This window comes from Doryrhamphus excisus, linkage group LG2 (assembly GCF_037039965.1).
Source record: "Doryrhamphus excisus strain RoL-2023G ecotype Guam linkage group LG2, RoL_Dexc_Guam_v1.1, whole genome shotgun sequence".
In the NCBI taxonomy this organism is placed as follows: Eukaryota; Metazoa; Chordata; class Actinopteri; order Syngnathiformes; family Syngnathidae; genus Doryrhamphus; species Doryrhamphus excisus.
The window spans coordinates 14,563,468-14,585,482 of NC_136358.1; the positions used below are offsets into that span (position 1 = coordinate 14,563,468).

The following is a 22,015-nucleotide window of genomic DNA, read 5'->3' on the forward strand; positions in this document are numbered from 1 at the left end:
CAGACAGCCAATCAGATCCTCCGGCTCTGGGCCATTGACATTTTTGGGGGTCTACCACTTGACATTTTTGTTCCATAACCCTCAGGATGTTTGAAGAAGTTTGAAATGACTGTCTTACTGCCTCCAAACTCAGCAGCAATGATTCGCTGCGAGAGGCCTTGCTCATGCAGCTCAACTATCTGACCACATTCAAAGAGAGAAAGCTTTTACCTGACCTGATGAAAAAAATGACACTGAATCCACATTTCAAAGGCTTCAAAGCTTTCAAAGGCTATGGTTTTGAACATTATTGAGACTGCTCTAAAGCTGTACCTCTAACATAGATCCCCTCCCAATCATCATCTAATTAGTCCGTTTAGTGTCACTTTAACGTGGGAATGCCTGTGATGCAGCTGAGTGAAATACCCACAGCTTCAGGTGCGATTGCTGGTGACAAGCTGCTTGGCCCGGTTACTCCTGTTGCAATCCCCTGTTGTGTTCCCAGCCAAGCTCTTGTCACCCCCCATCACATTGTTATTCACTGACTCACACGCTCTGTCTTCCTCCTCATCCTCCTCTCCATAGGTACGATGTAGACTCCAAGAGTGCCAACCTGTCAAAACATGTGAGTACCCCAACTTGGCCTGTCTGTTTTCACTCTGTTTCCGATCTCACTATGCAGGCAAGAAGTATTTTTGCATTTGGCCTCCATTGCTATTAACTCCCATTATTGTCAGCCACACAACACTAATCTGGTCATTACACAGTGTTTATTTTAGCATCTGCCCTAGCAAAACACTCTTTGGACCAGTCCCTGTTTGACTTTAGAATATCTGCTCTAGTAAACATACTGAATTGTGCGAATTTAAACATGTGATGCTCCTCAATTTAAGTTGTTTATGTCCAAAACAAATAAAACAATGACCTTATTAGTATGGCTCTAATACCGCTTCTCCATACTTGCACAACTAGCCTTTTTTATGGCATTTCTTTGTACATACTCCTGCTGCCTCAATTTTTATTCTGACGTTTGTCGTATTTATCTGTTATAATACACAGGTAATGATCGAAAATCTAATTCCAAACTATTCAAATCTTCTTCTTACTGTGTCACGTCTGTCTCTTCTAGAAATTCCCTCTATCTCTACCTTTTGTATTTTTCTTTTTCCTATTTCAGTCATCCAATCCATCACCCCCGCCCATCACATCATCTCCACATCAATAATCTCATACAAGAAGAGACTTGACACGACGGCTCGAAGGCAGTGTAGTATCTAAGCAGTGTCAGATGATGCTGGTCTCCAAGGGTTGGGAAGGGGATGAAGCCACAGAGCCAATCCATTAGAAGTGTTTTAACATGAAAGGTGTAGGCTGCAGGCGCACCTGGGAGCCGGGTAAGAACGAGTGTGAAATATGGGCTGCGATAACGCACTCTCACAATCTGTACACTAAAATGTGATAACAGATGGAAACATCTTTACAACGTATTAAAATGCATGTAAAAATCTGCTTTCAAGCCTTCAAATGTTGCATTTCCAATACACAAATACACAATGTATTGAAGAAAAAGCCACGTAAAGGAAAGCTGCACTTGTGTGGAATTTTGCTCAATGTCCCCAATCCTTACTGTATGTGAGACTTGAACACACATCTTTCCCTTTTCTGTGCGTTCTAAAGAGAGAAAAAGAGCTAGCATGGGACAGCTAAGAGATAATGAGATAATGCACGTAATGTGAAGAACCTATTCCCGCTGATAAAGCCCTTAAAAAAACCCATAACAATGTTGCATTTACATAACGGGACCTGCATATTAACCAAGCCACAGCGATGTTGTTATTGTCGGCGGTAACACCAAAGAACTACTTTTCTGACTGAGTGACACATGGCCTTGTTCACAGCGCCTCATGTCACTACCGAGAGGTAACGTAAGCTAATGGAGTTGCTGCATCGCCTGCTGTGAGTTTGGATTAAATTTACTAGCTCAACAGGGAGCACGAGTCTTGTGGGGATATAGCCATCCCATCAGTCGTCAGTTTTATTATGGTTTTATTTTGTCAGTGTAACTAAATGAAACTAGCACTACATGCTAATGCAATGAGAAGGGACGAGTGTTTCACTATATAGCTGGATCCACCTAGCACACGGCAACATTATTATCTGTCTGGGAGGTGTAAAAGTAAAAAGTAGTCGCTGGTGATGGCTCTCAAGAGGTCTGCCATGATTAGAAGTAGCAAACAGCTCTCTATGCTGCTGCGTATTCATTCACATCAATGTGGCCAGGAAGGAAGTTCCGCTAATGCTTGAAATGACTAAAATACAGCATAGTACATGGTCATGGTACGTACAATACATAAAACAACAAAGTGCTGAAGAGTTTTTTGAGGTGTTTATAGAGGGCTTTATAGGCTGAATAGGTGAATCCCATTACATTGCATTATTAGCTGCCTTGTGCTAGTAGTTTTCCAATATGTAGAACAAACAGAAAGGAGAAATCCGTGTCACATATGGCTTTTGGATGATGGCAAAATAAAACAAATTGTGCAGTTTTTCTTTTTTTAACAGCTCTGAGGTTTCTTAACTATGAATCATATAAGGAAGTCCGGCCCTCTGTGACATCACAAAGGGGCAGTTTTACCACACCTTTTCAAACCGAGCGTTTTGAGCCATCCCAAACTTCGTTCAGGGCTCACTTCCAAATGCAACTTTGGCATCATTTAACAGAAGAATACAACATTGTAACTACATTTACAGGTCAGAAAAGTGGAAAAAGCACAACAGGTCCTCTTTAAAGCTTCGCAAAATGGACTTTTTAATGACATTGGAACAGTAATATGTGTCCCTAGAACCTGTTTATGAGCACCAAACATGAGCATAATCTATCATCTCCTTCACTTTTGAAAGAGGCACTCATACAGTCGGTCGCTTTTGAATCTCCATGTTTTAATGACGTCATGAAGGAAAAATTTAACGAGCATAATACAGCCTCTAATCCACCCTGAGCTAGAAGAGTCAGAATGACAGCTTTGTTTAAAAAAAAAAACATGCTTCATTTTTACACATTTTTAAAATAAAGCCAGGAGCTCTGCCAACTATCAGTCCGATATGGGAACTGTAAGTTCCCAGGTCTTTTTTTGACGGAATAGGCTAACCTTGCATGGTGCTGTAGTTTAAATGTGGGTGTATTATATTGGACAAATGCAGAGTTACAGTGCTCTTTAAAGAAAGACAGATTGAAGATATTTCGTCCCTACTTGATTTGATCACAAGCTCAACTTTAAATGTGATGATGTGTCATTTGTTCCAGTAAATGTTAAACGATAAACTCCCACTGAACTACTCCTCTGCTGTCTGTTAAATAAATCCATCACATTTCATTTTTTTATGCAACAATACTGAATGAAGCGGCACCCACGCAAATTCTTAGTCACAATTTTTTTTTCTCCAGTCCATGCTGTTAAATGTTGCATTGAGCTTTTAGTTACACACGCTCATTTTCAAAGGACCTCACACTGACAGCAGCTGTTGTAGTGGAGAAGAAAATGAAATTATTATTGTTTTTTTCAGCACAAAATGAATTAAATAAGAGCGAATTAAAGGAAGGTGACATCCCATTTATGCCATAATGTCTCAATGACAACAATGTTAGCAGCCTCTAATATAAAAACCTCACACATGACTGCCCGCCAAAGATAAATCAGTAAAAATGGATTACTGCCTCTCTATGAAGGGTCCTCTGGTGTCATAAAACTGAGCCCGATCACGCTGTAGCTGCTCGTGAATGACGCAAAAGAGAATTCATCATGTTATTGCCTCTGTGGTGAGATATCAGAGACGCTGGCTGATCCTGACAAATGTTCTCATGTGTGCTCCCTGCTAAGAAGCGTGAAGATGCCATGTGTCTGCAGTAGCCTCCATACATTGAGAAATGCAGTCGTACACTTCACTAATTTAATGACGTACAGCTTAAATGGGTTTTCTGTATTGGGTGTACACTTTCACCTGCTGCTTTTCTGTCACCTTCAATGCAAAGTCTCATTGTGTGGTCTGTAAAAATGGAATTTAATTTAGCCAGGAAGTGGCAGAGGGGCAGCTGTGAGAGCTAGAAGGAGGAAGCCTCAATTTTCTTGCCAATACTCTGAATGGGCAATGGGCATGCTGTTGAAAAGATTTAGAGTCTGTCTGGCTGCACCCTTTAGCTGCTGTGAAAAATTCGCATTCCCCTTGCTTATTGGCTGTGACTAATGAGATAAATCCTTTTTAAATGGCCTCTTCTCATCTGTTATTAACTCTGCAGGACTTTTTGGGCCAGGCCCACTGTACTCTGGGAGAGGTGGTCGGATCTTTGGGCAGCCGCTTAGAAAAGCCTCTGGGGTGAGTCAACATCAGACCTGTTAATTTGCCAATCAATATTAATCGGTCAATAATGGTTCAACTTAGAATGATTCATGGTGACTATAATACACAATCCAATGTTGTGCTGGACGATAATGATGCTGAAAATCATTGCTGCTAAACAATATTATTTTGACACATTTTTTTTCATTAAGGTCATATAAATGACAATGCAAGTACTACACTAATTTCTCTGGCGTTAACATTGTGATTGGACTATCAAAGAGCTTTTAAATACAATCAATTAAACAAACAATAATAAATGAATAAAAACACACTCAACAATAGAAATGAGAAATAAAATGGATTTTCAAGTCACTGTAAACAAAAAATACGAAAAATTAAAAGTAAAAAACCAAACAACATTGTGTGTGGAATACGCTGTTTACGTTTATGGTCTGTTTACATTTTGTGGGAGTTTAGTCAAAGTACGTGTTTTGGATGCAGCAAAATTAGTCTGATGCACATTGAGGTGGTACTTTTGGAATCACTGCAGCTAAAACCTAAGCTCCACCGTTTTGTATTATTTATTTAATTGTATTTACAAACCAGAGAAATAGTAAATAACAAAGTGACTGCATAATAACCAGGATAAAATTCTATACAATAAATGTGCATGCAAAATAATTACCCCAGTCAAATAAGCTCCAGTCACAGTTCAGTGGATAAGAATGTCCGTTTTTGTCCTTTTGGGGCTGTAGAGATATATGAAGGAATTAACAGTTGGAGCAATATTACGGTCTGGTTATTGCAAGCGGTGCGTTAAGGGTACATCCCCCCGACTTAAGTAGATTTATTCTGCAGGCTTGTTTGGGATTCTGTTATCGTGCAGCTGCACATGTACATGTTTAAATGTGCATATCTCGCTGGGTGTGTGTATAAATTGTTGGAGTGCTAGCATGAAATTTAATGTACCATAAATCCCAGACTATTGAGCACACTGAATATAAGCCGCGCCCACAAAATTTAGAGAACAAACATGTTGTAACGTGGGATATTTACACAGAAAGACGCACTTCAAACGTTGCCATGCTACGTCAGTGTTCCCAGCATCATTCTTGATCTCCGGTGAGACTTTGAGACGAGGAATTCTCCGATCAACGTTTTCTGCTGCCGATACAATAGGCAATAATAGATTTGATAAGTGAGCTGGCATTCCTTGGCGTCATCTGTCACACTCTGCCGCCCCCCGCCAATAATTTTTTGTTGATTGGATATGCAAGACATTCATCAGCATATGCTGATAATGTGTTTTTTATGGAACTCATTCGATATTAATCAGTCCTTGGTGGGCTTTTTTTTATTGGAGGTCAAAACTGTCGCAGGCCAAACAGAAACTGTAGTAATTCTGCACTTGATCAAACTTACTGAAGATTTGTCAGATCAAAACTCAATCGCTGCATAAGACATCAATATTTATACAGCTGTTTCTAAGCATCATGGGAACATGATAAATTAATTAGCTGCATCATTGTTCAGAGCATGTAGAAAAACATATCTGCTTACAGTCTGGAAATGATGGTATTTCACTTTCAGTCCATATCTCAATTTTTCTCAAACTGTTGCTTTGCCTTACTCTGCTACACTATATCAAAACAACACACATGCACACACACACAGCTCAAGGATAGTGATGCTTGTTTTTGTGTATTTAGGACCATGCATGATGATTTTGTGTACATCTCCTTCCCTGTTTATTTCCCTCATGTCTTCCTTCCAGCAATGTCTTTTTTTAATCCAATTTGCTTGTTCATTTAAAGCCTTGACAAGCCCACAGATGTAAAATGTGGAGGGGCTGGCATTCCCTCAGTGAATGTTGTCAAGAACCTGGCAACCTGTGTTGATGTATCTTGTGTGTGTTTGTGTTTCCATCTCTTAGCCACTGTGTGTCCATTTCTATGTTCTGTGCAGCAGACCCAACCTCTTCAGATTGGTGAACCCTGTCTGCCTCTGTCTCTATATCTTCTCTAGAATAGGCTAGAGCCCAGTATGTGCATTGCAGATGCTACAACCAATCCAGTGTAGGTCAATATATTGTAACACTCCTCGATCGGCCAAACACCAGACCAGACAGGCGGAACAACAGCCGGTTTTTATTTAAGGCTCACAGGAGACAATTCTTAACAAGGGCTACTGTTGCGGCCATAACCCACGCCTCCAACTCCCTGACATGTGGTCTCCCTCCTCACTTCCTGTCCGCCACCCCTATTCCTTCCCAACCCGGAACATATCTCTCCATGGCAACACATGTGCAAACACAACATACAACACGCAACACACAATACCCCTAAGGGTCATTACACTGCCCCCCTCAACAGTAAGTTCCTCGTCCTCGATGGAACAACACAGTCTCTGAGGCGGGGAGGCAATCTACGGCACCTCCGTGGCCGAGTAGGCCTCCCCGGTGATGTCCGAGCTTCTTGGGGCTGCGAATCAGGGATGCGGGAATAGGGCAACGGCCCCTGTTGTGAACCATAGTCTGTTGGTTGAGGCACAGATGCAGGGGAGGGGCAGGGCGGGGTAGTGACACGCTCCTCTGAGAAGGGCGGAAGGTTGTTCAACCTATCTCTACCCTACCTTCCGCCCCCTAGGTGGCAGCTGGACTCGGTAGACCACCTCACCCACCCTCTCGAGCACCCTGCAGGGCCCCACCCAGCTACTGTCCAGCTTGGGACACCGTCCTTTTTTTCTCTTCGGGCTATAGACCCCCTACCATCTCCCCAGCTTGGAAATGTCTTCCTCTTGTGGTGGCGTCATAGTTACGCTTCTGATGCAACCCGGCCTTTGCCAGCTGGTCTCGGGCGAAGGTGTGTGCGGACTCCATCCGGTCCTGCAGTTTCTTGGCATACTCCAGACCCGGCAGAGCAGCTGGCACATCTGGTGGTCTGCCAAAGGCCATCTCTGCAGGTGTCCGCAGCTCCCGTCCTAGCATTAGCAGAGCAGGTGTGCACCGGGTGGAGTCCTGCACAGCCGACCTGTAGGCCATGAGGACAAGCGGAAGGTGGGTGTCCCAATCCTTCTGGTGCTCCGCGGTCAAGATGGCTAGTTGTTGGGCCAGCGTCCGGTTGAACCTTTCTACCAGGCCGTCACTCTGTGGATGGAGGGGGGTTGTGCGGGTCTTCTGCATGTTTAGTCCGTCGCACAGGGCCGCGAACACCCTTGATTCAAAATTACGGCCCTGGTCACTGTGCAGAGTGGTGGCCGTTCCAAACCTGCTAAACATCCCCTCCACTAAGGCGTCTGCTACAGTCTCAGCCTCTTGGTCAGGAACAGCATATGCCTCTGGCCATCTTGTGAAATAGTCCATGGCCACTAAGACATACCTGTTACCACTCTCTGTGCGGGGGAAGGGCCCCATGACGTCTATGGCCACCCTCTCCATCGGTGCCCCCGCCAGTTGCTGCTGAAGTGGTGCGTGAGATTGGTCCAGCGGCCCCTTGTGAGCGGAGCAAGCGTCACAGCTGCGGCAGAAGTCCTCTATATCTCTGTGCTGCTGTCCCCAGTAGTAGCTCTGCCTCAGGCGCCGGAGGGACTTGGCAACGCCGAAGTGGCCCGAGCCAGTGCCCCCATGGCAGGCTTCCATCACAGCTGTCCTCAAGGGCTTGGGCAGCACAATCTGCCACCTGTCCTCTCCTGTAGCCGGGTCTCGCCATGCTCGCTGCAGCACGTTGTCTTTCAGCCGAAGAGTCTGAAACTTGGCCCACAGTCCTTTAGTGAAGATGGAGAGCCCGGTGACCTGGTCCCAGGGCGGTCTCTGCTCCTGCTGCAGCCAATGTAACACCGATGTTAGCTCCAGGTCTTGCTCTTGTCCTGCTCTCCAGTCCACCGTGTCCACGGCCTGGAGTGTTCTGCAGGGGAGTTGCGTTCCTTCGTCCATTTGCGTGAGCTCTTTCTCTTGCTCCTCTCTCTTCTCGCAAAAGCGGCAGCCAACTGCAGCACATGGACGGCGGGAGAGCGCGTCCGCATTGCTGTGGTGTGCACCAGCTCTGTGCTCCACAGTGAAATTGAAAGACTGGAGCTCCTCCAGCCAACGTGCCACTTGGCCCTCTGGCTCCTTGAACGACATCAGCCACTGCAGTGCCGCGTGGTCTGTCCGGATGATGAAGGGTGTACCACACAGGTAGTACCTAAAGTGTCTTATTGCCACGACCACTGCCAGGAGTTCTGGCCTCGTGACACAATAGCGCCGTTCACTCCTACTCAGGACGTGGCTGAAGTACGTAGCCACTCTCTCTCCCTCTGGCCCTCTCTGCGACAGCACAGCTCCCAGCCCAACGTTGCTGGCATCTGTGTCCAGTATAAAAGGGAGGGAAGGGTCGGGTGGGGCGAGAACTGGTGACTCAGTCAGAGCTCTCCTGAGGGTGTCAAATGCCTGTTGGCATTCCGCAGACCAGCTGAAGTCACAGTTTTTCCGCAACAGGTTGAAGAGGGGTGCGGCGATGGACGAAAATCCCCTCACAAACCTCCTGTAATAGGAAGCCAGGCCCAGGAAACTTTTGAGCTGAGTCTGGTCTGTGGGGGTGGGCCAGTTTTTGATGGAATTTATCTTTTCGTCCAGTGTACAGATGCCTTCCCGTCCCAATTTGTGGCCGAGAAACTCCACCTCCCTCCTCATGAAGTGGCACTTGTTCGGATGCAATTTCAAACCTGCAGCTGCTATCCTCTCCAACATCTTCCGTAGAGAGTCTATGCTTGCCTCAAATGAGCTCCCATGCACCAACAGGTCATCAAGGTACACCAAGCACCTCCAACGTGGGACGCCTGCAAGTACTCTGTCCATTAACCTCTCGAAGGTTGCAGGGGCGTTACACAGGCCGAAGCTCATAACTTTGAACTGCCACAGACCTCCAGATGTGCAAAAAGCAGTCTTTGGTTTGGACTACTGGGCCAGCGGAACTTGCCAGTACCCACTTCGCAGGTCCAGGGTGGAGAACCACAAGGACCCAGCCACCAAGTCCAGGGACTCATCAATTCTGGGGAGGGGGTAAGAGTCTTTTCTGGTGACCTTGTTCAGGGGCCTGTAATCAACGCAAAAGCGCATCCTTGAGCTGTTCTTCTTGGGCACCATCACAACAGCGGAGGCCCATGGCTGTCGGAGGGCTCTATTATGCCGGCTTTAAGCATTTCGGCCAGCTCTCTGTCTGCCGCCTCCTGACGGGCTAATGGCATGCGGCGAGGGCGCACTTTGATGGGCTGAGCATCACCGGTGTCAATGGTGTGCTCCACCAGGTGAGTTATGCCCACGTCGTTCTCCTCCAGTGCGAAAATGTCCTTATAGTCCAGCAGCAACTGCCATAGCCTCTGCTGTTGCTGAGGGTTTAGGCCCTCGCAATTCTTGGCCCAGATGTCTTTTACTGCAGTGGTCTGCTTGTCCCCCCCTTGCTGTAGTTCCTGTGGTGGTGCTACTGCTGTCTTTATGGTGCTGGCTGTCACAGCGGGGGTGGTCGAGCGTGCTGTGGATGCTGTCAGCTTTACCACACCTCCCCCAGGAAGCAACAGGGCGCTGGTGCCCAAGTCCAGCACTGCGCCAGTGGTTCTCAGGAAGTCCAGCCCCAGGATGCAAGCCTCCTGCAACTCCGCCACCCATGCAGCAAAAGGCACTGAGCGGTCGCCCACTTCGAACTGGAATACTCCGCGTCCTCTCATCAGAGCCAGCGCACCAGTCACCGTCCTCAGCTGGACCACAGTAGGTTCCAGGGCAGCCCCTGTAGGGACAGTGTCAGGCCGTACCAGCGTTGCGTTGGACCCCGTGTCCAGGAGAGCTGTGCACCTCTTGCCTGATATTGTCACTGGGATGTGGCAAAAGTCCCCAACATGGGTCCAGCCCACCGTTACCACTTGGCTCGGTGTAGGCAGCAATGGGGTGTGGTTGCTTATCCCTCGGGCCCGTGTATCCCTCTTTACAAGGGCCCCCGCTGGTTTCCCTGCAGCGCTGCCAGCTTGGGGCATTCTCTCAGGAGGTGTCCTTCAACTCCACAGCCCCAACATGTCTGTGGTTGACGACGTCTGTGGCCAACTGGGGCAGCCGACTGCAGGACAGCTGCTTGCACCACAGCTTGCGGTCCTTCTGGCTGCTCCAGCCACTCGCTGGTCGTTGTGACTCGAGCTACTGACAACTCCTTGCTCCTCCCCCCGTCCACACTTAGCATCTCTCTTTTTGATGCCAGCTCCAGAGCCTCACTCAGTGTGCCGGGTTGCTCCAGCTGGGTCTGGATACGCAGCTCTTTTGGGCTGAGAGCTTGCAGAAACTGGTCCCTAGCAAGCTCTGCGCGCACAAATGGCGGCATATTGTCATACGCTCGCTTGCAAAGACACTCTATATCGTGTGCCAGGACACGCAAGGACTCTCCAGGCCGTCTGTGTCTATTGTGGAACTCTGAGCGTAGCAACACAGGCTGGTTGTACCGTCCGTACCGCCTCTGTAGCGCCCCCGGCAGTGACGTGTAGTCCCCCCTCTCCTCGTGACTTAACAGGAGCAGGCATTCAGCAGCCTCATCCGACAGGCAAAGAGCTAACTGCAGGGCTCTCTGTTTATAGGACCACCCGGCTGCTTCAGCCAAAAGTTCAAATTGGGCTTGGAATACCTCCCATGCCGATTTGCCGTTAAATTTTGGCGGCTTTATATCCGCCGGAACGCCGCAGACATGGGCGCCGCCATCTTTGTTCACATCACGTGCCGCTCCAACTTCGTCCATGCTGCCGTCATGGTGTCCAAAGTTCGCCCGCCGCGCAAAAGATGGCGCGAATCCTGCCTCAGCGGCCAGTTGTCTTGCCTCCTCCCTGCCCCGCCGTCTGGACGAACGAAGATCCATTTCTTCCCCTTCCTCCTCCTTCACCTTGGCCGTCGACATAGTGTGCGTGACGAGTCCTCACCCAGCAACACTAGTTCTCGGCGTGGTCCGTAAAAACCCTTCTGACACCAGTGTAACACTCCTCAATCGGCCAAACACCAGACCAGACAGGCGGAACAACAGCCGGTTTTTATTTAAGGCTCACAGGAGACAATTCTTACCAAGGGCTACTGTTGCGGCCATAACCCTGCGGCCATAACCCACGCCTCCAACTCCCTGACATGCGGTCTCCCTCCTCACTTCCTGTCCGCCACCCCTATTCCTTCCCAACCCGGAACATATCTCTCCATGGCAACACATGTGCAAACACAACATACAACACGCAACACACAATACCCCTAAGGGTCATTGCACTATGCTAAGATATCTGAACAGGTGAAAAAGCAAATTAGTGTAACATCTTATACTGTATCAAATTAATAATGAATTAATTTTATTGATAGAATGAATAAGCCGAACCTTAAAATTAGAGTAATCTTATGCCACACAGATGACATACAGTCTATTTGCAGTAAGTGCTCTATTTTTTATGCCATGTTGATTTGGTGGTAGCATGACAAACACTGTCAACCTGTATTAAAACCTAAAGATCCTAAGCTGTTTGTGTATGTGTGCGCACATGTGTATGTAAGTATGTTCATGTGTGTCCATGCCTTGTCATGTGCACACCTGCTGCTCCACACATCAGGAGGATCTTCAACAATTTTAATGAGCAATAATTTTGGTTAATTATATTGTTCAATCAAACTCGAGTGGGCGTTCAAGAGTGCGTGTGTGTGTGCCATTGTGACATGATGTGATCCCGTAATGTAACTAGTAAGACATTTGGCAGGTGTTAATATGCTCAACTGGAATATAAATGCTTCGTTCCCATTTCTATGAGTTGAAGTCAAAAGATCTCAAACTTTTTCTCTTTACACAAAAAGCCTAATTATCTCAAATATTGTTTACAAACATGCCTAAATCTGTGTTTGTGAACATTCATAATTCATTCTGGTGGCAGTAATGTTATGTGCAGGCATGTGTTATGGACAATAAACACAACTATTTCATGCTATTAACCCACAATCACCACCTCTGTTGTAGTATGATAATGAAGTCTCATGATGCAAGAATCAATACATAATTCCTGTAAGATGCAAACATCTGAGTCACCTATTGAACATGTTTAGGATGCTCTGAATTGCTGTATATAGTATTTGAGGGGTAACCCTTTATTGTGGCAACCCAAAGGCACACCTCAATAATAATCCTGCTGTCTAATCAGCATCTTGGTATGCCACACAAAGTGAAGTGGATGGACTATAATGCTCATTAACACAGTGTAGTCAGATTATTTGAGACATTGGGACGTACTATATTTATACTATGTCTTTTATGTTTTTTTTCGAAAGTGGCACAAAGAGGTGATGATGCAACTCCACAATAGAATAGAGCACAGCAGTACTCCGGAGTTTCAGTTTTAAGCCATTTTTACATCATGTTTCTGCATGCATTTAATTGATTTCATTCCAATTAAATAATCTTGTTAAATACTCTTGATAAGGTTGAGGTTTATTGGTTTTGATGGGAATGGGAATGGGAATGGCCTTTATTGTCATTATACAAGATGTACAACGAGATTGGAGAGCTTCTCCTTTGAGTGCAGTAGTCAAGTTAAAAAAAAAAGTATATAAAAGTAGAGGAGATATATACAAGATACTGATACTGTGTACATTAATATGCCATATATTCTCATTACATTAATTTTAATCTGCAATCATTTTTGGGACAATTGTCAGACCCAGGTTCGATTCCAACCTCGGCCAGCTCTGTGTGAAGTTTGCATGTTCTCCCCGTGCATGCGTGGGTTTTCTCCGGATACTCCGGTTTCCTCCCACATTCCAAAAACATGCTAGGTTAATTGGCGACTCCAAATTCGCCATAGGTATGAATGTGAGTGTGAATGGTTGAATGGTCTATATGTGCCCTGTGATTGGCTGGCGACCAGTCCAGGGTGTACCCCGCCTCTCGCCCGAAGACAGCACCCCCTCGTGAGGATAAGCGGTAGAAAGTGAGTGATGGAATGAATTGTCATCGAGCAAAATGACAGGCGTATTGCTTTGTTGTTATTGTTACACGCAGGCTTGTGTAACGGGTCAATGCGATAGATAGCCTTTTTTGACTGTTAAAGCCTGATAAACCTGAACTTGTCATCCTGACTCATTGTTTGGTTACATTTGCATGAGAGCACTCAGGTTTTTGTAAATGCCTCCTGAGACGCAGTGCAGGAAATTTGCATTTTCACGACCGATAACATTTTCCACTCTATACTCTTGATTATTCACATTGTGAAGTGGGGCTCTCTCTTCATGAGGATGCCTCCCCACCTTCCCTATTTTCTTGCTTCCTATTTTAGCTTTAAGCAACTATTTTTGCGTCAGAGCCAAGAGTGCTAAGCAAATCTTCAGGTTATAAACGAGCACATTCATATCATAAATATAATGAATACTCCCATTCGCGAATTGCGAGATACATGTAGTGTTTGTGTGTGTAGTGTATATAGGCATTTGAGCCCAAGTTGGTGTGTGTTAGAATAAAGCTCAGAAAAGACCTATAGACTTAATTACCTGTTTCTTGTCAGACCCTGATTGCAAATCCATGTCTCTTGATGAGGGGATTCATTGCTTTTCCACCCTCTCTCACACTAACACACATGCACATTCAGAACATATTCTTGAGGCTTTTTTTTTTAAACATAAGAGTGCTTTTCTGTGTCACGTCTTAACGAACGCAGCATTTTGAAACACACACACGGAAAACAAACACTCAATTTTTTAGTGGCTGAGTAATTCAGTAAGTGATTGAATTGAGGTAGAAGTTGACATGTTTTTTTTGTACGATATGGTGCTTCCATTTTGACATTATTGTTGTGTTTGTAGATATGTGACACGTGTCTCTGCCAGACTCCAAATAGTCTCAGTAATATGTTGTCACAAAAAGCGCCATAGCTTCTCATGAATGCATAGCACTCCCATCACACACGTATCTTCTTGACCCAACGACAAAAACACAATGCCTCAAATGTGTTATACAAGAAGCATTTTCCCTCCTGCTTCCTTTACTGAAGTAAAAACACTCAAGTTACATTCAGACTGTGGTGGTCTTTGACCCCAATTCCAGGCTGTTTAAATGACTTGCCTGACTCGATCTTTGTCAGGTGGTTTTCCGAAAGTGGAGCTCATCAGTCAGCGGACCTCTTTTGTCAGATTGCCAGACCTCTTTAGAAGTTATGTCGAACCCTTTTCTCTCACAAAGAAGGCTTCCATTAGCCTCATCGTTCGAGTCTCACATATGATACGTGATAGTTGCAACACAGATATTGTGATATTTTCTTTTTGTGACTTAAATATTGTAAATTTTCCAATAAACTGCTGTAGTCAATTAACTGCAGTTTTTAATACCCAAAATATGAAATAATAATACAAAATACCTGGAAATAAAAGCTTAAATGTTGCTCTCTGGTACTTTTTCGATGTCAAACCCCAATATTTTCATTCTACAGTAAAAATAAATGGACTTAATCATTCCAATACTTCTGGTAAGCACTTCTGAAAAAACAACAACTTCTCTGTAATTATTGCCTTCTTTCAATTAACACTCCGTCCTCTTTGTGGTTTATTTAAATAAATGCCACATCTATAATTACAGCATTTATGCTAAGCGAAGAGCTGCTGGATGACATTGTCGCTTCAGGGTATGTGGTTCTGTTACACAGCTCACAAAGGTGCTGAATACAAAATAGGTCAAAACAAACACATCGTTGACAACTAACTGCTGTTCTTAGTTGTCATCTCTGAATTAAAGCAACTTCCTGCATTTCATATGAACAAACAGCACCAGCAAGTGTACATGTATGAGTCTATTAAAGCTCCTGAATGACCAATGACAAACTAGACTTCTTCTAGATGTTTATTTGGGGGCGGGGTGGGGAATGAAACCACACACACACACACACTTGCCCACACACCGAAATGCATCACCTCCTTCCACCTTGGCCAGCGCTGCAGTAAAGTGAAGCACAATGCATTCATACACCAACAAGGCCAACCGCCATCTGTAGTTTTCCACTCAGGTATTTGCCTCTCAACCTCCCCAGTCTACTCACACTTTCTCCCATTAACAGACACTGTGTAAACACCTCGCTCCCTACAGAGTGCTTTTTGTATCATGGACAGTTAATCACACCAGATGTTTCTAACCTGACTCGAGATAAGTCTTTATTTACAGTTTTATTTACACTGTTTGTTTATTATTGCATAAAATGCAAATATTATTATTATTATTTTGGGGTCCAGTGGTTTATATAAGGGCTGCATGGTGAACGAGTGGTTAGCGCGCAGGCCACACAGCTAGGAGACCTGATTTCGATTCCACCGTCGGTGGAGTTTGCATGTTCTCCCCGTGCGTGGGTTTTCTCCGGGTACTCCGGTTTCCTCCCACATTCCAAAAACATGCTAGGTTAATTGGCGACTCCAAATTGTCCATAGGTATGAATGTGAGTGTGAATGGTTGTTTGTCTATATGTGCCCTCTGATTGGCTGGCGGCCAGTCCAGGGTGTACCCTGAAGACAGCTGGGATAGGCTCCAACACCCCCGTGACCCTCGTCACGAATGGTTTATATAAAAAGAGTCTCGCTGCTCCTTTCTCTCTCGATCCTATGTACTTAAAAAGTATATTTTACAATTTTCTTGTGAAATCTGAGCCCGTGTACAATGCAGACTATAAAACAACCAACATATTCAACCCAGCAGACGGCATTTTGGTTGGAATATTTGAGTTACATTACACAATATGTCAACTCTCCAATTATTTTATTCTAACTTAATGCCATACTCTTTAACTTCACACCCTTTGGTCTGGTGGCAAAAATAGCACTGTGAGCCAGAGTATGGAAATGCTAAATTAAAAGTTGAGCAAGTTGGAAAATAACAGAGGTGGAGTTTTTATCCAAATTTTAACATAGTGATCAATTAAGTCACCAGGCCTTGAGTAGGAGGGGTCATCTTACTACATAGTATTCAAGTAGTCTTGTACTGTATTCAGGTCAGTTCTGTATTCATTATGCTTGGTGAAGTGCTGAATGACTGATGATAGGCAAGTCAAGCAGAGAAAAATAAATGCAGTTAAGATCTCCTGTCCAGTTCTAACCTTGTTTTGTGTTCTGTTTACAGAGGCATTTCCGGAAAAAAATGCGGCACTATTATTGTGAAAGCCGAGGAACTGAACAACTGCAGGGTGAGTGTCTGCTTGTGCATTCATTCACTGTAATTAAATTCATTTGCTTACTCAGTCTTCCTTGTGTGTTCATTAGGAATCAGTCATGATGCAGTTTTGTGGCAACAAGTTGGACAAGAAGGATTTTTTTGGCAAGTCCGACCCCTTCCTGGTCTTCTATAGGAGCAATGAGGACGGCACGTGAGTGGCTCTTCCCTTCTATTCACACTTTGTGGTTTGCTTTAATCCTCCTCTGCATCCAGAGGAAATTGGTTTCATTGATTTTCTTCCAGATCAAACCCTGTGGGGTCTTTTTTAGTGTGTGTACACAATGGGGGGGATGTTTGGGGAGTGAGCATGGAGACAGGAGGCTTGGGAGAAGCAGCGCATGTAGAAAAAGTTAGCACTCCACTAATGGTTTATTACCTATCTCTCTATGCAGGTTCACCATCTGCCACAAGACCGAAGTAGTGAAGAACACATTGAACCCAGTGTGGCAGGCTTTTAAAATCCCTGTTCGGGCTCTTTGTAATGGTGATTATGACAGGTAGGCCATATGCTTCTGGCTGTGGAATGAAGGAAAGCGATTGTCTTTGTCAAAATGTCAAACAAAAAGCAGCTTGTCTCTTTCATGTTTTAAAAACAATGCATTGTTAGGCTATGTAACACATAATAATGCCGTGTCTTATTAGCCTCTCAAGTGTGCTGTCGTACACAGCACAGCACAATATTTGCATACCATCTATTGGAAAATAACAATAAGCTCCACATCGCTTAATTAGGCAAATGTCAAGTGATTAAATGGCCTTATTTGCCTGATCCACGCTGATATCAGATGACATTTACAATGTAAAAATCTTCATCTTTTACTCATGAATTTGTCATTGGCCTGCATTTGTTAACCTTGAGTATAATAACAATGTCATCCTTAAAAAGAAGGAACCGTGGGACGACTGTAGTGGAATTGTGAGGTTTCACAGCTTAGCAACCAAGAAATACAGACCATTAGGTGGAAAGGAACCAATTTTATTCACTCACTAATTAGGTATTGTTACTGTATGTGTATTTATACATTTTTTAAGTCTTTAAGATAGAAATAAACAGTCAGATGTCCGTCTCTCTCACTGATGCTGGCACTGGTAACACAGAGGCAGGTTGGATTGCAAGGTTTATAGTGTGAATAAAGCATTAACTGTATGGTTCCAGGAATATCTTGCACACTGCCACTTCCTTATTAGGTGTATTATCATTTATAGTAGCGATCCCATAGTTTGATCAACATGTTTTAATCTTACCTAATGACACCCCTAATATTTAGACAATTGCTTCACTCTTGGGCGACACAAGTCATGAATGGAGAAACATCTTAAAAGGACTGTGGCGTTACTGTAGCCACTGTGAGCCCTCTTATTGTAACGCTAATTGAAGTTTTCACTAAAAGATAACACAAATGTTGGTTGCACACAATAGTTGTTATACAGAAAGATTATTTGGGAAGTGGAGTCAAGCTAGGTCTTATTAATATTGTGTTTCTTGAGAAACCAAAAGTAAAATGCACAGTGGTCACTCACACCCACACATGCACTCTGTGTCATCTGTGACAAGAGATAAGACTCGGCTTTAAAATGAGCATTTCTATTAGACGGCATTGCATTGACTTGAGAATACGCAATGGCAAACATTACCCCAACCTTACAACAGCGTAATGTTTCAAGCAGGGTGTATGCAAATGATACTGAGGCAAGTTGATGCAATGTAACTTTTAATATGAAGACCCTACTGTGATATTTTACTGCAGTTTAATTCAACAGTAACTTAGCTCACTGAAGGATGGAGTGATGCCATGAACACAACTTGGTCCATTGGTATCTATTGCGACGCCAGGGTTGCCACACCAGTCATCCATCCCTAGAGGCAGGTCTCATCTGTGTCAACTTAGAAGAAGCCTGCTCCTTAACTTTATTACCTCTTTGTCTGTAATGATGCGCATCCTGCCGGCTGCCAACACTGAGCTCCGAGGACCATTACCGCTGCTTTGGATTTACACTTCTTTTCCTGTTATTGAAAAATGACGACACAAAAGTAGACTTGTGCTTTGGGTTTTTAAATGCTGTGTAATGTGTTTTAAGAAAGCACCATTATAGTAAGTAATGAAATGACAGTTATTTGAAATACTTTTAATATACAGCAGGATATCCGCCTCATGCAGGGTATTCTTTAGCTTCTCCATATACTGTATCTTTATAAGCTATAATAGCACACAAAAATAAATGTATGAGGAGAGCATATTACCCGGAGGCAGCTGCAGACAGGCACTGTTTAGGGATAAAGATAAGCTGCCGAATGGCTCTCCATGCGGCACTGTGCCATGACAACATGGACAAAAGAAATTAGCATTTTTTGCGATCAAATTGAGTCACGTAATGCACGATGATACGCCATTCCCATTTTAATGTGCAAGAGGCATTGTCTTTTTGGTGTGTTTTAATGATTCTGGCTTTTGCGACAATTGGTGTTGATGCTGTAGAATGCAATTTCATTACGCCAATTATGACTATCTTAAACTTCTTCTAACAGAACAATCAAGGTCGAAGTGTACGACTGGGACAGAGATGGCAGGTAAATCTTTGATTTCGTCACCAATGTTTATCTCTTACAAAGACCACGGCAATCAAAGCGTTAATCAGGAATTTGCTTGGATATTTAATCACAGATGGATCATAGAGGTTGGAATAGAGAGGTGTCTGGATACAAGGATGTAAGGGGCTATATCAGTCCAGAGTTGAATCTGCACAAATAAAAATTGGAGCCCTTTTATGCTTAAAGGGAAATGTTAATGACTAAATATGTTTTGGATGCTAATGCACACATAAGCTATCTCAAAACTTGATTAACTTTATTATGACATCGTCTCATCCTGTTCCCCCCCCCAATAAGAAAATAGTACATCCCACATTCCAAAAACATGCTAGGTAAATTGGTGACTCCAAATTGTCCATAGGTATGAATGTGAGTGTGAATGGTTGTTTGTCTATACAGTAAAGTCTCGTTATATCGATATTCTCGGGAGTCTGAAAAAATATCGATATAACCGGACTATCGATATATCCGATCCTGCGCCGGACTGCATTAAAAGTGGGCGGATCTTTGATATGGCATGTAATTTTCTCCTTGAGTTCATGGATTTCGTATCTAGCATGCTTTTGTACTGTAGTGAAGTGAAAAATAAACTTATGCATTAAATAAAAACTTTTCACTTTACACTTTTTTAATGACTATTTCTTTTCTAAAATTCAACCAATGCAAAATCCTCACGCTTCAACAGACAAAACCATAAACATTGTTGCAAAAAATGATTGCATTCATATACATAACACAATTCGGTTAAAGTCAGATGGGTCACATTTTTTTTCAACATTTATTATTTTCATAACGCACTCTTGCAATAGTGACTCTGAGTAAATATTCAATAATGCACTCGACATTGTTCTATACACACGAGAGAAACCACGAACGCCAGCATGTACATATGAAAAACAGTGATTATTGCAAGCGATAAAAAGATATCTGAATACAACACAATTAAATACATGTATGGAAAACAAAAACTGCAACGTTTACATTACTTATTCTGCAATACTTTAAAAAAATCTTCCATCTTCTGCTTCCCCTTTTCACCTTTTAACACAAAAGATTCAATATTGTTTAACATTTCATACTAATCTTTAAGATACAAGTGTATTGATTTATTTCAAACAACAAGAGGTTGCTTCTTTGATCAAGCAATACCGTAAGTTTACTTTCATAATTTATCAGTAAAGCTAGTGCCAAGAATATTGAACACATCTGAAAACACTAAGTCTATTCACTGAATCTTCCCTCTAAATTATACAAATATTTACTCCTTTACTTCAAAAGATTGTTTAATACTTACCTCATATTAATTACCTGCAATCCTCTAATTACCGTCCGTCGGTGGAAAAGCCGAAATGGTGTTAGCCGAAAATCAAACAATACGCCGTTTACAGATTTTGCTAATGGTGGTATTGAAATCCTTAAGCAAATATTGATTCAGCTTTAAGCTGCTTTTGTATCGATATAAGCAGACCAAATTGGCTGGCGGGAGATGAAAAGGCCATCGTAGTAACCGGATTATCGTAATAACTGGGTATCGTACTAACCGTAACTAATTATATCATAAAAGACTAGAAATTTGCCGGGAAATGAAAATAGTATCGTAATAAGCAGTACTATCGATATAACCGATATCGATATAACAAGACTTTACTGTATGTGCCCTGTGATTGGCTGGCGACCAGTCCAGGGTGTACCATGCCTCTCTCTCGGCCGAAGACAGCTGGGGTAGGCTCCAGCACCCCCCGCAACCCTCGTGAGGGTAAGCGGTAGAAAATGAATGAATGAATATTTAAACACGGAACATGTTGACATTTGTGAAGGTTCAATAGAAATAGGAGTGCTCCAGAAAGTCATGATAATGCTTTGAGTGAAAATTTATGCTTTCGGGGGGAAAATGATCATGTTAAGACCAGTTGAAGAATTGCAAGAAATTACATTTTGCACTGTTGGAGGTTCTAAGTAGAGGTTTTAAATGCAAAAAGAAGTAATGAGAGTGGCTGTGGTCTTCGCTTTAATGCTCCTGAAGCTCAACTATCCAACGGTGCAAATTATAAATGGAAATTTTGATCAGGATCGATCACCGCTTTTAAATTTTGCATGGACCCTGTGTGAAAGAGTTGTCAGATGGTGTCTCTCGATATTTAATCTTGTTTGTTGTTGCCTGCAGTCACGACTTCATTGGAGAGTTCAGCACCAGCTACAGAGAATTATCCCGAGGGCAGAGCCAGTTTAATGTCTATGAGGTGAGTGCACTTAGCCATTCATTCAGTACAAACTTTGAATATCATTTCTTGTATTCTGCTCTTGCAAATTAAGAAAACAAGTTTGACTGCTGAAATGCAAAGCTGGCCAGTTTGTCCGTGTCTTTGATCCATTTAGGATTCACATTTGAGCTCAAGTGAACCAAATTGCTTCAGAGGTCACTCTTTACATTAGCAGAGCAAATGCACCCAGTTTCTTTTTTAACCGAACCAAACCTGACAAGTGTGAACACACCCTTAGTGCACCCCGAAGGCAGGGTACTAAGGTACCTAAAGCAACTCTTTAAGATTAGCTAGGAATTTTGAATTTGACAATTTGAAAACTGTATGTCGGAACCCAGAATACACACACACACACACACACACACACTGACAGCTATGATGGATCACTGGCTTATCTTCTCTCAGGAAGAGGCCAGCTTTTGTGGTGAGCTAAGTATCACGTTGAGAGGAGAGCACACAGGGGGACGTCATTTTGGAGCAGCTGTTGTTTGCCTAATGTCTCTCAGACGGGTACACCCGCAAAGGTGTGTGTGTGTGTGTGAATACACTTTTGAATTTGTATTGAAAGTTTTTCCTCTTCAAGTCGACTCTGCCTTGTAATCATTGCACCCTCTACCTCCACTGGTAAATTGCCT

General features: G+C 43.6%; 1 protein-coding gene across 4 annotated transcripts in view; it reads left to right on the forward strand.

The window, feature by feature from the left end:
* Positions 1-22,015, forward strand: part of LOC131131891 (copine-8) — a 65,490-nt gene that overhangs the window by 25,151 nt on the left and 18,324 nt on the right. For 3 of the 4 annotated variants that reach the window (XM_058076900.2, XM_058076902.2, XM_058076904.2), the window contains exons 5-11: positions 565-604; positions 4,274-4,350; positions 16,437-16,500; positions 16,577-16,680; positions 16,922-17,026; positions 19,057-19,098; positions 21,284-21,359. In XM_058076900.2, the coding sequence (XP_057932883.1) occupies positions 565-604; positions 4,274-4,350; positions 16,437-16,500; positions 16,577-16,680; positions 16,922-17,026; positions 19,057-19,098; positions 21,284-21,359 (508 nt within the window). The remainder of the gene's footprint in view (positions 1-564; positions 605-4,273; positions 4,351-16,436; positions 16,501-16,576; positions 16,681-16,921; positions 17,027-19,056; positions 19,099-21,283; positions 21,360-22,015) is intronic. The other variant, XM_058076901.2, reaches the window with a different exon arrangement.